Genomic DNA, 17,036 nt, shown 5'->3' with positions numbered 1-17,036 from the left:
AAAGGCAAGTTTTGAACTTAAGCTAACACTGTGGGCAAAGCCCTGAGGCTATTTCCCCCCTTGTCTGCTGAAGTCCCATCCTGAAGGGCTTCCTAAGGCCAGTGCTCAAGAGAAGGCAGCAAGTGATGCCCTTGTGCTGCCTTCTCCTAACAAAGCCCAAACTTGGCCCTTGGTCTCCTAAGCCTCTGAATTTTGTTCCTTAGGAGGGCTGTTTGCAGCCACCCCCAAATGACCCCTACTGCTTTCAGCTTTCCAAATGAAATCCATCACTAGGAGTTTTCTGGAGCACCACGGGAAGGTTGACTGTAGGCAGTGCCTTACCTATGGCGGCAGCGTCGTAAAAACCGCATGATTTTGCGAGCAGCTTGGTCCTGCTTCTTGGTGAGCAAGCTGCTTCTATTGAAAGAAAAAGAGAGAAAGGAGAGAAAGGTCACAGAGGCAGCAACAAGGGGACCCCTTGAGGGTATATCTAACACAGTTGTAACATTTCTGGACATTTTAAAGCCATGGAAAAACTTTTTTTAAGGGGGCAAATTTTGGGGAAAAACTGAAATATATGCAATACTTTCTTATGAAGCGTAAATTTATTTTACTGCTTTTGCCAACATAAAATACACAGTTTATTTTTTAGTGAGCATATCAAATTGTACTATTTAGAAATAGCATAATAGAAATAGCATAGGATGGGACTGGGAAGGGAAAAGGGCCATCTCCTCTTGCAGCCCCCCTCTCCACGGAGGAAGGTCTGGCTGGTGGTGGTTGCAGGCAACTGCCCAGGATCAGGATTGCACCACTGCTTGCCTGGGACTTGGGTGGTTCTGGCGAAGGAAGGCAATGCCCCCAACTACCTTCCTGGCTTTCCCTAGTGAACCCACCTGAGCTTTTGCTGCACGAGGGCAGCCGTCCTGCGACTTTGCCTCCTCTTGCCACATTCTTTGTAGCTGCGGTAGAACTGCTGGATCAGCACAGCAGCTCGCCGGCTCTGCTGGAATTTCTTCTGCTCATAGTAGCTTCGGAATTTGCTCTGGATCAGGATGGCAGCTTGAATCATCTTCTTATAAAGTGCATACTGCAAGAGGAGAGAGAATGGAGAGGAAGGCTGAAGTCCTCTGGAAGGTAGCAGGGTTCCCAAAGGCAAGACACAGAACTGCTATCTCAACCAGAGACCAAATGGTGCTTGCGAGGCGGGGTGGCAATGGTTCTCATTGCAAGAATGGTGTAAGAAATTATTTCTTTGGGAATCAGAAAAACAGGGAAAAGAGGGAAATGAAACCTATTCCCTCCCTCCACATTGCTTTCCTATCTTGGAAAATTCAGAGGAAGCTGAGTCATATATGCACATCCACCACTGGCTCAGTTGAAGAGCTAGGCAAGTTCTGCCTCAGGCTTTAGATCTAATGTAAGTCATCACTTGATGTTCATGTTACCAAGTAATGAGCCTGGATGTGTGAACCAATTCATAGCTTCCCAAAAGTTAAAATGCTCATTTTGGATATTGGAGGAGATGGGGCAGAGAGACATCTTTGCCAACTAGGCCAAAATATTAACCAGATTTCACTGTGATTGTTGAAGCAGATTCTGGTTGCTGGCAGAGAAGTCTTGTTTAAGTATCTGAAGAGGCTTGTTTTTAAAATTACTTAAGCGTAACTACTTTTTAAAAACTATATTTGCATGATAAAATTCCATAAGAGGGACTTTACATGAAAACTGTATCATAAAAGAAACCTGCGATGTATGAAAATATATTATCTTGTTAAACCAGAGAATATGTATGCTGTATAAATTACAAAACAGACTGAATGACTTTGGCTGAGCTCAGGGTGTGTTAAGGTGATCCTTGGAAGGCGCATGGGGCTGTGCACACTGCGGACTAAATGACCTTGTAAGTTCTTCCACAAAGTTGGGAACAGATGGAGTGTGCTGTATGTAAGATGTACCTCAAACATCCCAATGGAAAGGATGAGAAAATGGGAACAGAGAGGTGGAAGGGCCAAGAGTGGGAAAGACTGAGGATGAATCCCCAGAGCCTCAATGCCCAGGAAAAGGAAATCAGAAGAAGAATTGCAGATTTATACCCCGCCCTTCTCTCTGAATCAGAGACCCAGAGTGGCTTACAATCTCCTACATCTTCTCCCTTTGCTGGTTGATGGACTGGAAATTAGTATTAGCTGGAGGGTGACAATGCCAGCACCTCAGGCTGACAGCAATCCCTATTCCCCCTGGACCTAGATCAGAGGACGGTTTCCCCTTGTGGGACAGTGATACAATCTCTTGTTGGATCCCACCATCTCCCTTCCAGTGAACAGGCCAAAGCCCCAATTGGGAGCTTCACATTCTGCATCTACCCAGGAAATAAGGGTTGCCTTGCAGGAGTAAGCCAGTGGCTTATTTGTTCCTGCATTCTACTTCTACAGTGGCCAATAGCCGGGAAGCTCATGAGAATGGCAAGATGCATCCCTCCCTTTCACTGCCATGATCCAGTCCATCAACCAGCAAAGGGTCCAGAGCAATGGAGGGTCTGGTAGACTCTCCAAGAATAGCTGATGTCTTTGATTGAGGCACCTCTAAAAGCAGCACCTTCCATTATAAAATGTGTAAGAGACAAAAAGGAAGGCAGCAGTGTTGTGATTATGTTGCATGCATTCCCTTTGGTTAAAAATACAAACTAGGTCTCACATGGGGAGTAGCTTAGTGGATTCAGAGGATATGAGAAGTTGCAACCCCCTTACTTTGGCCTTCCTTGCCCAGTTCCATGGACCAATTAACCAGCTGGGAGTTCAGGCCATAGTCAAAGTGTGCAGGGGATTGGCTCCTTTGGGAATAGGCCAACCTTTATTTTAAAAGAAAGCTCCTAGCTCTTGTATTAATGCAAACATAAACAAAAACTGAGACGCAGGATTCTACCCAACTGCTCAGTAAGAAGACAACCGACTCCCACCTTTTTGGCAAGGCACTGGATTGAGTGGTAGGCACTTGGGAACTTTAAAACATCATTATTAAAAATAACATTAACAATTTAGTTACATTAAACATCATGGACCAGTTGTGTTTTTGTTGTTTCACATGGATTTGTGATGCCCCTCCTCAGAAAAACTCCTGGCTTCAACCTTGCGGCACAGACTAGTTTCCTGCCTACAGAACAGTCTTGCATTCATAACAAAGCAGTGTTGCTGGCATGCACCGTCCAGTGCAGGATGCAATGATCAAGTTGTTTTCTAGCACGAGGATTTCCCTGGTTTGCAATGAATGTGAGAAGCTGGTGAGCCCAAATGGTGTGTATTGCATTCATTACCTTCAAGGCTATCCAAGTAAGCTTGGGAGGAGAAACAGAAAATACAAGATTAACGTTCAACTGAAGTGGTCATCAGCAAAGAGTGAGGGAAGGCTGGCTGCTCTCCTAGCAGGTCTCAGGTTGACACTCAAGGGAATTTTCCAAGAGCAATCATACGCTGGGGATGGCCTGCTGAATTCAAGGTTGCCAACGACTGCAACTTTGGGGGGAAAGATTCCCTGTTAGGAACTGAACAGTTGGCAGCAGCCCTCAGACCTCAGTGCTCCACCTTCCACTCTTTGGGAGGTCGGTGCTTTAAAAAGCACAGAGAAGTTCTGTCACTGTACCTAGAGAAGCTCCTTCTCCTGTGGCTGAAAACTTACTCTAAAACTTGGATTCCTAGCATGAGAAAGGGAATGCATACTGCACTGGACATATGGTCTGCTGAATTTGAAGTTGGCATGCATGAAAACAATCACCTCCATTGACCCACACCTCAGAGGAGTTGAGACCAAGCCCAGTTTCCACATTCATAATGAAATTTGGTAAGCAACTGCAGTCTGTTCACTAAACAGGAAGCTCATAGGAAAACCAGGGGCTCTTCCTTGTTACATGTAAACAGAGAGCCCCTTGAGATGATCTGTGCCCTCTCAGAAGGGCTTCCTTTTTCCCAGCCATCCAGTTGCCAACTCAGATATGTATATATAAGTATGTGTCACAGAGATAGGGTATAAATATTTGTTACTAAAACCTGCTGTTCAGCCCAGCAGCCCTTGCAGTGCCTCACTATTAAAGCCAAGTGACAGCAACAACATAACCTGTAGCAACAGATCTTGCAAATGAGCCAGAGGCCCATGGTTTCCTATCCATTCCACTGGGTGGTCTTTTGGCAAAACTAGTTGCTGACTGGAGGCTAGGATGCAAAGTATCACAGAGGGCATTTCATAGCTCCTTCCTTTTCTAAGCGAAGCTCCTATGTTATTATACAAGCTGCTACCAAAACCATAAGGGGGCTTGGGAGTGGCCTCCAACAGAGCAACAGGAGCAGCAGCTGGAAGAGGAAGCCAGGAGACTCTGGTGTCTACATTCACATAGTGGTCTTCAGTAAATATGGAGTTACGCCACAAGATCTGTGCTCCTGCCCAAGCACACCAAAATACAAGAATTTACAGAGAAACAACTTATCACATGGTAGAACTGTTCCCAAAGTGTACCATTCAGACTACACATGAAGAATGGTATGATAGAATGTTCCCCCCTCTGGGAAAAAAATCCTTATATCCAAAAATTAACTATGTCAGTGAGAAGGCTAGGCCAGAATCCTCTTTTTTTGATTTCTTCAACAGTGCAGTCCAATGCAGAGTTACTCCAGTCTAAACCCAGTGAATGGACTTAGATTACAGTAACTACATAGGATTACACTGGAAGAGTAGGGAGTTGTGTGGAGAAGGATTAAGTCATGTGACTGCTTCCTCTGCCTGCAGTCTGAAGTGGAGCTATCTAGGAACAGATGTCTACCCTAGGCCACTCTGGACATCCATCCCACAGAAGGGCTGTGCTGCTTCTCTTCTTCTTCCGAGTCCACGTGAACGGGAGAGGACCCAGAAGCAGGAGAGGAACATGACCTCTGTTGCTGCAGCTCTCTGTTGAAACAAACCAACAAACCCAAAGAACCAAGAGGTCAATTTCTTCAAGAGTGAATGGAGTAAAGAATCAGAACTGACACATGACCTTGACCCATAATGGCTACCCACCGTTTCCACAACACAGAGATCCTCAGCTCACCTGCTTGTATTTTCGGTAACAACGCTGAATGACAGCAGCGGCCACTTCCTGTTGCTCCCGGAGGGGCCGTCCCTGCAAGGGAAAAAAAGAACTATAACAGAGAGAATTGTAGACTGCTATCAGCTTGGGCTATTGGGCAAATTAAAGATTCTCTGAATCTGGAAGTTTTGCACATGTATGTTCTTGTGGAAATCAAATGTGAAACTGCAACAAAAATGTTGCTAAAACTGATCTTCTTTCTGAGACAAAACATAGGGCCGATTTTAAAAAGGGATCCAGGAGAGACAGAGGATATTACAGGACAGTTAACCTAACATCTTTTCCAGGTAGAATGATGGAAGCTGTTATTAAATGCATGCAAGGAGTCCAACAGAATTAGAATCAGCATCATTTCTGTAAAAGGGAAGTCCTGTCTCATGAACCTTTTGGAGTTTTTTTAGACAATTACCAAGCAGGGTAGATATCAGACTTGGACTTCCCAAAAGTTTTCAACAGAAACCCTCACTAAAGGCTCCTGAGTCATGGGATGAGAGGTCCTTTCACAAATTAGAAACTGGTTAAGAAGCAGGAAACAGACTGCAGGAATAAATTGACAGCTCTTGCAATGTAGAGTATAGTGGGATCCTACAGGGAACTGTACTGGAACCAGTGCTATTTAATATGTTCATAAATTATCTGAAATTAGGGAGTGAGCAACAAGGTGGCTAAATTTGGAGATGAAACCACGTTATTCATGATGGTGAAAACAAAAGCAGCATGTGAAGAACTTCTGAAGGGTCTCTCTAAACCTGACAAGTGGATGATGGTGATATGGCATCTGTGCTTCACAAGTGTGAAATGATAAACACTGGGACAAATATTCCTTACTTTACATATAATACATGGATGAGGTCTTCTTGCCCCTTACCTTATATTTCCTGAAGACTGTCTGGACAAGTTTGGCAGCTTCGTAGAGTTCTCTCTGCTCGTGGTCAGAGAGGGTCAGCTGCGCAAACTCATTTTCAACCTTCTCACTGGTGGAGGCGCTTAGGAATTCCGACCAGTCAGTTGCTGAAGGGAGGCTGGGCTTTTCAAAAGCCATTTCATTGACTGGTGAGCTTGCAGGGCTCAGGCTGGTGTTGGAAGAAGGGGTCAGGGTTCCACTATACAGACTTCTACAATGAGAACAATGATAGGAAAGTGTCACAAGGATTGGTCTCTTCATGTTCTGTGAGAGAACTGACCAAGGACAGACATGGCCTCCTAAGAGCAAGGTGCTCCTATGGTGCTTCTCCCACAGTGAGAATCCAACATGTTACCAGCAAGTGTAGCAACTGAGTTGGCAAGATGCTTTATATACATATATCAATACATTTTCATATATAGGTATATACCAAGTTTATTTGCATACATACTCATCTGTCAACTATCCAAAAATAATTCACAAATATTTTAAGAACAGCACTGTTGTGCACTGTGTATTGATGTTGTCCCACACTGGTGATTGCACAAGCACTAGCCAGTAGGTGCGCACCACAGTATATATTAAACCCAGCTAAAAATCCATAGAAGCATTTTTTTCTCAGAGCTTGTCCCAGGAGAAACATAAGCCCAATCTGTCCAGACAAATGAATTTTACAGACCTTATTTGAGCAGCACTTGGTAAATGGTCAACATCCGCAAGGTAACTGGCCAGCCAGCTCATTGAGGTGCTAATGGCAGCACTCTCCGTCCTCTCTACCAGTGGTGTCTCCATTGGCACAAAGTTTTCCCGCTTGATCCTCTCTGGTGTGGCTTCAATTATGTGCTCTGCCAGAGTCATCATGGTCACCTTAAAGGAAGGGGAGACAGAAGTTAGGGAATATCTCTCTGCCCCACAAAAGGAATTTTACAACCACTACAGTATTCCTGACTGAGATCTGAATCCCATCAAGGTGAGGCAAAGCCAAGGGTGTCATAAGGCAAAGATGGTCTGTCTCCAGCAAACAAGACCATTCTAGAAGACTTTACTGAGTATCACTGAGGTATCACTGAGTAACACATATCCACTCTGGCCTATGGGTGTTAAGAGGCTTCCTTATATAATCTTGTTGTGGTTCCCTCCCTCCTTTGGACAGAGCTGAGTGGTAGTGCACAGGCTGAATTTCCTGTTCAAGATCCACTGTTGCCAAGAAAAAAAAATATCCTAGCTCTGTGTAATAAAACACCTTATGGGGAACTATAATGCACTTGCCCAGTCCACCACAATTTTATGCGCCTAAGTGTAAGATTTTACAGAACTTAAAAATGTTTTCATGAAGGTCTTTCTAATGATAACAGGCTGAAATTCTAATTAAAATGACACATAATTTCCTGCCAAAGTATAAAGAATCACACTTGTAAGAGTTTTTCCATGCATCAAAATTAACACAGGGATTCACTATCCTCTTGGAAATATGTGAAAGAGAAAACACTGTCTTCTATTAAAGTATAGTGAACAATTTATTATCAGTGTTCATTGGGGCTTACCTTCTTAAGGCATATTTAGAAATCAATCCTATTAAAATACATAATTACTGCTGAGGAGGATTATGCTAAAAGATTCAGTGCTTGTGTATCACCTGTTGAGTATGAGGGGAAGTTAAAATAGTTTACTGAATTAACTAAGTAAATCACTGGAATTAACAGTTCTTCAAACTGACAGAAAACTCTTTTTGGGCCTAAGAGCAAAGCAGTCCTTCAGTTTTAAGACAGATTTTTAAAATAGTGTTTTTTCAACCACTAAGAGTTCGGCACAATTTAGCCCCAAAGTGCTGGCTGCCACAAATACAGACTCCTTCAAATTATTCTGTACACCTAATCTCTCCACATGGCAAGTTGTCTGTGCATAGAATACAAGCAAAAAGGTAAGGTTCAAAAAATAAAACTAGAGGAAATTCCTTGATTTGTGCAGTGAAACATCTTTCAGGAAGCCATTTACAAAGCAGTGTCCCATGCACTGACTGAGATGGGGCATGCCACCCTACCCCTACTTGGTTCCTACTTACTTGCAGATCGTCCATGTGGTGCAAGCAGTCCTCGCTTTCTGAACTGTTCCGGAAAGAGAGCATTTCGGCTTCTGCCATTTCCCGGTCTGCCATCATCAACATGCTCATCTGCTCCCGCTGACGCAACCGCTGGGCCCCCAAGTCCTTCCCTAGAACCAGCCCCTTAGGGCTGCCTGTCATCTGCACGGCAGAGACACCACCATAAGCTTCCTTTGGGTTCCATTTGATCCCTGCCTGCCCACTGGAACTGCGGTACCCGGCCACATCCGGGACAAGCTCCCGGGCATAGTCCCTCACCCCCTGCCTGGGGCCGACTGTCTCAGGGATGGATTGCTTAGCACTGGAGCTTAGCTTCCGGGCACTTGGCTGCTCCAGGCTGAGTGCTGTGGAAAGAAGCTTCTCTTGCCGAGCAGAGAAATATTCAGGGTTCAGTTTGTGTTTTTTGGGTGCTGGGTAATCCTTCTGAATCTCACTGCTGTAGTAACTGGAGGGCTCAGACCGAGGCCGTCTCAACTCTGGAACCAAAGAGAACAGGAGTCAGGACAGAACTGTTTCCATAATATATAACTAGCATTCATTCTGCAAAAGGAATACATCTGCATGAGCCAATGCCTGTAATGTGCAGGCCTTGCCTGTGGAGACAGTATGCAAGAAATGGCAAGCACTGCTACCAATGTGGGATTACCAGGCACTTAGCGGAAGATCAGTGCCTCATGACACAGTGCAGTCTCTGGGATCTTTGTTATGGACTATTTACATGTTATGAAATCCACATAGTGGACACTATTTGCTACTATTTGCCCCACTGGGGGAAACTTACATTTAACTCTCATTATACACGAGTTTCTCTACTGGGGCTAAGTAGTCTCACAGGCCATTTCAGGTGGGGAAAATAAATGATAGAGAAGGCTTTAGCCCTTTCCTGATTCAAATTGGGCACATGAGTGCCTGGGAATGAAGTTTTCAGCAAGGAGGTCCCAGGCTATGTCCAACTAAGTGCCTGCCATGTGGACTTTGTAATGCATTAATCAGCCTCCAACAAGATGCAGCTGCCTAATACTGAATGAGACCATCATGATCGGTATTGTCTACAGATTGGCAGCAGCTCTTCAGAGTCTCAAGGAGAGGCTTTCCACATCCCCCACTGCCTGGTCCTTTTAACTTGATATGACAGGGACTGAACCTGGGACCTTCTGCATGCCATTCTTCCCCTAACCACAGCTCTTCCCCTAAGCCACAGCTCCGCCCCTCTTTCATGCCTTAGGGAGAAAGAGGCTGATGTCAGGGTAGAAGCTAGTCCTGCTGACTCCAGCCATCAAAAAATCTAGTCTGCACTTCTCTGCATAACACATACCTGTTGCAATCTACTTCTTTATCATTCTGTGACACAACATCAGGATTATTTAAACAAACAAACAGGAGCCTTGTGGCACCTTAGAGAACAGAAAGATTTTATTGCAGGATCTGACAATGTAGGCTATAGTTCCAAAAGCTTAATCCTGTTCCCTGAATGCTTCTTTGAGAGGTTAGCTGGGGGAAAATGGCTCTGGCATTTCTTTTAAAGATACCTGTATTGCAATTGGAAATCACGGTGACTCCCTTGTGGGGCTCTTGAGAGGCCACAATCTCACTGTGCCACTGTGTGATCCAGGTCTCACTGCCGGGCTCCTCATTTGAAGGGGAAGGGATCCGGGGGTCTTGTTGGAGTTGGGCTTGCTCCTCCCGCTGCAGCTGCTCAAGGCACTCAGCCAGTTTCACATGGCCCCGGGACCGGGCAATAGCCAGGGGTAACCTCCCAAGGGAGTCGGGGATAGAGATGGCACGGCGGTCCCACTTGTACAGGACCACAGCTGCATCCATGTGGCCCAAGGCGCATGCCCACATCTGGAAGAAAGGTTAAGTAGTCAAGGGTTACCATTGTATCTTTCCAGGCCCTTTCTCTGAATGTTCAATGTTTAGGTTTGGCACATTTTGGAAGTATTACAAATCTTGTGAATGCAGATGACAATAGGAAAGATATATGCACACACAAAAGGCTCTGTCAAGCCAAGTACTGCACATAATTGAATGGATTGATGTAGCTATTTAATTTGTAGCTTGCTCCATCCCCAGTACTCAATGGCAGCAAACCATATGTTCAAAACCAATGCATATATTAGAACATCAGTCTCATGCTATCCAATCTCTGGTCTCCACAAACCAGCAGATCACACTGCCAAGGTTCAGAAGGCACAACTATTTACCAGTGGAGTGCAGGAGAAATGGTCCACATTCAAGGGGTCAACTTCCAGCTCCAGGTCGATGCTGTCAGCATGCTTCGTGCTGGGGAGGTGAGAAGAAAGGGAGTCACTCCAGATCATTTGCTGAAGACAAGCTGGAATCCATGGGTGGGGTAGGGTGGGGAGTGGACCATCTCAGGCAGAAGGGAAAGGCAAGGAACCACAACACTGGGACTTAAAAGTTTTCCAGAGGGGAAATTCCACAGTGCCACACAGTCTCTGGATGCTTAAGGAAATCTCAGTTGAGAGCATGCCTCATTTGTGGGTATAAAGAAAGGTGTGTGAGAGACAATCCAACCCTGTACTATGCATTGGAGTGATACCGGTAGTGGCACCATAGAAGAAAAGCAGATTTTCCCCAACCCCACAACTGCTAGAACTTAGAGAAGCCCAAATAAATCAATCAGCAGCAGATTCAGTACAAGCAAGACAAAAGTATTTATTCCCAGAATGCATAATTAATCTATTGAACTCAGTGTCGTAGTGTGGTGGTGATTGCTAAGATTACATGGTTTCCAAGGGACCTTACAAATTCCAGGAGTGGTTTGTTGCTGGCTATCAACTATGATATCCAGGTTCAGAGGCAATATACCTCAAAATATCAGGGGCTGGGCTATTGTTTTCAGACCCTGATTATGATACCTGGTCAATGGGATGCTGGATTAGGTCAATCATGGATTAGATTAAAAGTCACTGGTTCGGTCCAGCAGGGCTCATATGTTTGGAAAGAGGATTTAGAGTGCAAGCAGGCTGAGCCTCCCCCCCATCTGGCCCCAGCAAATGCCAAGGTGCCCACCCCTCTCATTCTTCACCAATGGCAAGCCCACTGCACAGGTAAACCAAAATTTTATCACCCCCTCCTTCGGTACAAAAATCAAGCCCACCTTTTATTATTAATAAAAAAATTTATTTCAAAATACATTTGCATTCCCCCTTTCCTCCCTGAAAGGGGCTTTTCACAGCTTCCATCTTACCGCCATTTGAGGAGGGTTTGGATGAGGGTAGCATAGCCTTGGGCAGCTGCTAAGTGCAGGAGAGTCATTCCCCGGAAAGTCTTGGAATGGATGAGGTGCTTGGATTTGGCCCAGCAGGCACGGCTCATCATCTTCTCACACACAACCACCACACGGCTCTCAAAGCAGTTCCCCAAGCTGGCTGCCCCTGAGACACACTACAAGAGACAGGCAAAGCTCAGAAACAGGAGAGGAACTGAAGACAGGCTGCCGTGAGCAGGACTCGGCAGGTTCTTCCCCTTGGGGAGGGTGTGATTTTCTATCTTGTTCTTGCTCTTTGAAGGAAATGTTTCACTATGACAGACTGAAGAGAGACCCATTTTCACACACAGCAGCAGGCAGGCTGTTCTGCATGGGTCACAAATAAACAGTGCCCCGATAGCAGTAAGGAAGGCAGCACCTGAGAACATGCTCCCTCTAAGCTATGGAGTCTCATGAGCAAAAATTTTGCTTTGTGGACTACTGGCATTAAAGTTGTGAGCGAGCTATTTTGCTACTGCATAAATTAGTTTGCTCTGGGGCCATCCTTCCTGAGTGAAAACAAAAATGTGTGAGCTAGAGGCTAAGAAAACTGAGAGCTAGCTCAGGCTAACTCAGCTTAGAGGGAACACTGCCTGAGAGGGCACTGTGGAATGAGTCAGTTGTTATCCTGAAGAGCTTGTCCTCTCACAACTGCTTAGCCTTCCCAAAGGGCACAGAAGCAAAAAAGACTCAGAAAGGGAGGGGGAGAAGGCCCAAACTTCACTCTGGAAAATTTGAAAGCTCTCCGATTTTATTTTAAAAATATTTTTGCTTCATACTAATCACTGACATTATGCAACGAACATGCTTAATTCTGAGCACCTTCCTTCTGTTTTTGCGTGAATAAAATAAATATGTAGAGATACCCAGAAACCCACAAAATACATTTTAAAAGAGTAGTTAAAGCCTCCCATAATGTCCTAATCCATTCAGTCATTCACAAGTGAGGAGGAGACTCAGAAGCAAAGAATTCAAAGGGACAGTGGCCATGGAATGCCTCCATAAAAACTGCATCAGTCCACATTTGGCCAGGAAGCACTATTTATGCTGAGATTAGTGCAAAACAAATCACAACAATTCAAGGCTGAATATAACTGGAAAAAATGAGTTAGAAAACACTGACTATAACATTATCTGACTATAACATTATCAAAAACAGCATGAACCCATCATGGCAATGACAGACTAAACGGCCATGTGGAACTAACCAAGCTTATATTGCTTTCTACAAAAGGGTTTGAAAGATTCACGCAGGAGAACATTCTCACCAGCTAGCCACCTTAATAGTTAGATAGAACATCCATGATCAGGGACAGTAAACATCTAAGGGTTAACAACTGGGGTGGGCCAGGGTTTGAGCTTCCTAGAGGCATTTGGATGGCTGGAAATAGGATATTGGACTTTTGAATTGACCGAGCAGGGCTTTTCTGATGCTACAAGCAGCGTAAAACATACCATTCATTTCCAATTTCATTTGGGAAATCCATCTATTCCTGTCTGATTTGTTTGCTTGGCAAAGTCAGTTATTCTCCCAGCAGCAAAAAGAAGGGGCTCAATGCAGTGGGTGGGGTGGCCTGTGATGGCTGGTGCATGCTGTAAACTTAGTAGTACAAGGACACTTCTGTTCATTATTGATGCTATCATGCTATACGTATTCACATCATCACAACCTGCTCTTAACTTCTCAGTAGCATGGATTTCTAATGCCTTCAATTACAGACAGCATTTGACTTTACAACTGGAGATGTTAAACTGTTAACAACTTGCTCCTGCTAAGCAGGCATTATTGTACAGGATGAATGGTGCGAGATATTCCCTTTAACAAGAGGACATCTTCCCCAGCTGGGATTTGTTCTGCAGAAGTTTCACACTCAAGTGAAAAGGGACCCTGTTTTGCCTCCTCTTGCTGACTCCTGCACCCCAAACCCCTTTAAATCTTTCAAAGCCACAGTTAAAAAGAAGATTATTTTTAAGGAGGAGTTGAATCTATGTGGGGAAAAGAAAGTCAACAAAACTGTAAAGCCCTAAACAAGTTGCTTTTGAAGTAAATGAACAGCATCAGAATTAACTGAACGGTACTTAATTATGCTAAATGGCAATTTCTCAAAGAGTCAGCAATTAGTGAAGTTGTTTTATTTCATTCTGCTTTAAGAAGTTCTTTTGTTAAAGGGAATGCATCCCAAGAGCACAAGAGAAGAGTGGGACAGAATGATACTTAATAAATGTAATAATAATAACATGTTGTCAAACTGCAACCAATTTATGGAGCCTCCTCATGGGGTTTTCAAGGTAAGAGATAAGCAGAAGTGGCTTGTCATTCCCTTCTTCTGCATAGCAACTCATATCTTCCTTGTTGGTCTCCCATCCAAGCAAGTACACTAATCCCTGCTTAGCTTCCAAGCTCTGATAAGCTCGAGCTACTCTGAGGTATTCAGGTTGTTAAAAAGGTTCTGATTAAATTCCTCCAGGTTTGTGATATCACTAGCAGCTTCGTCAGCAGGACAGAGTCTAAGAGACACTGGGCAAGATGTCTCAAGAAGTCAGCAGCTCTCAAAGGGCATCTAAGGACAGAAAGGGTAAGGGGCAAAGCCAGGGCCAGAGCATGTACCTGTGCTTGACTGCCTCCATTGCCGTTGCCATTGCTCCCTCCTACTCCTTGCTTGTGCTGCTGAGTCCCAGTCATCTCGGCCATCCTTCGCTCCATTTGCTCCAACCGTTCCAAGATAGACATTCTGAACTGGTTATCTGCATCAAAACAGCGAAAGGGTGTGTGTGAGAGAGGAGTATTCCAGGGGCAGTATAATATAGTGGGTTCTATGCAATGATGAGGCGAGGTGGTAGTGAACATAGCTCTTTTATTGAATATAGCATAGTATAGTGCTGCCCTAAAAGACTGAAAACTGGGCCTACTGGGCCAATTATATACACACACAAAGTTCCCGCGCTAGCATGCTATAGGATCATTCAAACCAGCAGGGGGCTCATGACTGGAGCAGGGCAGTAGGAATTTGGATCCTACTCCCTATTGTTCCTGAGTCCCCAAGCTCAGTCCTACAGCCTCCAATGAGCCAGGCAAGAACTCCATATCATAGATACAATTCTGGTCACATACACAACAGACAGCAATACAACAAAAAAGCACCCCCAAGCTAGGAGAATCAGTTTGGTGGGAAGAGTTTGCAGAAATAAGCCTTCATTATCAGGCGTTTGTTCCTTTTCCACTTCCCATTCCTGCCTGAGTGGAATTCTGCCTCTGAGTGGACATAGTCTGGAACAGATTTCTTAGCTTTTCTCAGCCAACAAGACAAAAACAGAAACACGTCTGAATCAGAGAACTCAGCTGTGCAGTAGAAATAAATTCACACACAATTTCTTTGACCACCAGCTACATACTGGCCCCAGCAGCAACTCCCAATGGACAGGTTTAACAATGGCTGGCGGGAACAACAGCCAAACAGAACCTCCACATACAGATGCAGTATACTGAATGCAGGGGACAAACAGCAGGAAACCTCCCCCCACCTTCATGCCCTGCTTGTAAGTTCTAAGGACAGCTAGCAAAACAACTCTTCCACCCTCTCAGTTCCAGCATTTCTTGCTTGGTCGCCTCCAGGTCTGGCCCCATCACTTCTCTCCATTTGCCCAGCAATCAAACAACAGAAGCCAGAATCCCAGGCTAGGGATTGGACAGGTCTGGATTTTGAAAACTGCTAAGGTAATACTGTACTGGCTCTTCAGTTCCAGTTCTACCAGTTCCTACTGTTCCTCTTTGTAAGCTTTCTGCTTCAAAAACAGGCAGGGAAGGCAGGTCAGCCTGGACTTCTATGGCCAGATCCAGCTCAGTGAGAAGATTCAAACTCTTCCCAATGTTCTGTAGGACACTGCCAAGGATTGACGCTCTCTTATTCTTGGCCAGCATTTTGGCTTAGATTTAGGAGATCTTCAAGAAGCCTTTGGAAGTGCCGTGCAGTTAAATCTAAAAATCCAAACTCCAAATTACAAACAGAGGACAGCTGCATTTTAAATTCCTAAGAATGATGCAAACTGAGAGCATTCATTTGCTTCTCTTATACAAACTCTGTTTTTGCAAGTCACCCAATTTGGGGTGGTTGTGAAGTACAGCTGTGTAAAAACACAAAAAGCCTACCCCCCTGAAGAAGCATCCTGGCCAGTTATCTGCCCTTTGCCCTTGGCTTCTGAGAACCCTCCAAGCATCGCTTATGCTCTCAAGCCTGCTCAGGCCAACCATTCCAATCCAATCCAAATCAAGTCTCTCCTGAAGGGAACTGTGATTTCTTCATAAACATCAGCTATATATCTCTCTCACACACACACTTGGACTGGAAGAACCTATGTGGTTTAACCCCCAAGGAACCAAGAAGGAATTTATTTCCTTACAGCTTATTCAAGTCACATCCATGGATTTCCACATCCTTAGCACATCCAGAAACCAGGAGGAAAAGATTAGCTATCTAATAAATCTTGACAAAACAAAAGTAATCCAGAACAGGCTGCAAAAGAGAGTTTGCTCTCTCACCACAAACAAGGCTGCATCATTCACAAAGGATGAGGGGAAACAAGGTATGCCGTATTCCAAGTCCTGGCCCAAATGAGAAACATTTCCTGACAACTGCCAGGGACAGGGAGGGAATTCTTTTCACTGCCAATTACAGCTGGGAAGCTTATAGATGACACCCAAGTATGCTTATTCCCGAGGGACAGGTGTGTGAGGCAAACCTGTTGCCGTCAACACAGACGCGTGTCTCGTGGCACCTTAAAGACAGGTTTATTGAAACAGAGAGAGACTTAGTGAGTTGCAGAGGCTTCACTCAACCCAAACAGCTGCTTATGAAAACACAGCTTTTACGGGAAGGTGGGATGGGGGTGGGGAGAGGAACCAGAGGGATAGAACTAGGAGTTTAGAACAAAACACTGTTAAACAAAGTATACATGATTAGCCACAAACCCTGGGTTAGGGAATAAATAATGTCCAAACTAGATGTGATAGCGTCCTCCTGACAGCCACAAGGACACAATGGACATTTAAAAGTGATTTAAAAATGCGGCGCAGGCAGGCTGAGGGGCTCTTCTCCCCCTTCCTTGTGCCTTATCAAGTGCCAAAATGGCCTCACCCTTCCCTGTGTTGGTTTCAGCACTTGAAAAGACATGAGGGAGAAAACGAGAACTGTGCTGTGGGGGCCCAAACAGGACTGGGCCTTTGTGGCCTTTTAAAATCCTTTTTTAAATGGTGACAGCATCCCCACTGTGGCCACAAGGATGCCGTCACATCCAGTTTGGCCCCTAGTCTCCCCACACACTCTAGGCTGGCCTGAATGCTTGTCAAGTTATATCCTCTTTACAGGCTCTGAGAAGTAACTTTCCCTCGCAGCACTGTGTTTTTTTTAAATTGTGAACACCTGTCATGTGTGCACTTCAACGTCACAACTTGTTCATTTTACTGTGTGTTTTAAGCCTTGCTAACCGGACTGCTGTATGGTATCCTCACAACCTGGTTGCTGCATTGTTAGCCACCTTGAGTCTGAGAAGATTAGGCAGAATAGAAATGGTTTTAAATAAATAAATGCCAACATGACACTTCGAAACAAAAGGCCTGTGCCAGAAGATGGCCCCTCTTTGGTCAACTGCCCTTCCCTCAGCTCCA

General features: G+C 44.8%; 1 protein-coding gene across 8 annotated transcripts in view; it reads right to left on the bottom strand.

Annotated features, from left to right (window-relative positions):
• The window catches only part of CAMTA1 (calmodulin binding transcription activator 1), an 898,374-nt gene that overhangs the window by 17,165 nt on the left and 864,173 nt on the right, over positions 1-17,036 (bottom strand). For 6 of the 8 annotated variants that reach the window (XM_060259691.1, XM_060259693.1, XM_060259694.1 and 3 more), the window contains 11 exons: positions 13,983-14,119; positions 11,315-11,511; positions 10,305-10,383; positions 9,630-9,945; positions 8,062-8,576; positions 6,679-6,866; positions 5,964-6,210; positions 5,057-5,128; positions 3,293-3,313; positions 876-1,069; positions 322-396 (listed from right to left, as the gene is read on the bottom strand). In XM_060259691.1, coding sequence (XP_060115674.1) covers positions 322-396; positions 876-1,069; positions 3,293-3,313; positions 5,057-5,128; positions 5,964-6,210; positions 6,679-6,866; positions 8,062-8,576; positions 9,630-9,945; positions 10,305-10,383; positions 11,315-11,511; positions 13,983-14,119 — 2,041 coding nt within the window. The remainder of the gene's footprint in view (positions 1-321; positions 397-875; positions 1,070-3,292; positions 3,314-5,056; positions 5,129-5,963; positions 6,211-6,678; positions 6,867-8,061; positions 8,577-9,629; positions 9,946-10,304; positions 10,384-11,314; positions 11,512-13,982; positions 14,120-17,036) is intronic. The other 2 variants (XM_060259692.1, XM_060259696.1) reach the window with 1 other exon arrangement.

Source organism: Heteronotia binoei, chromosome 18, assembly GCF_032191835.1.
Source record: "Heteronotia binoei isolate CCM8104 ecotype False Entrance Well chromosome 18, APGP_CSIRO_Hbin_v1, whole genome shotgun sequence".
In the NCBI taxonomy this organism is placed as follows: Eukaryota; Metazoa; Chordata; class Lepidosauria; order Squamata; family Gekkonidae; genus Heteronotia; species Heteronotia binoei.
The sequence above is the reverse complement of the archived record's forward strand: the minus strand, read 5'-3'. Positions and strand labels throughout refer to the sequence as shown.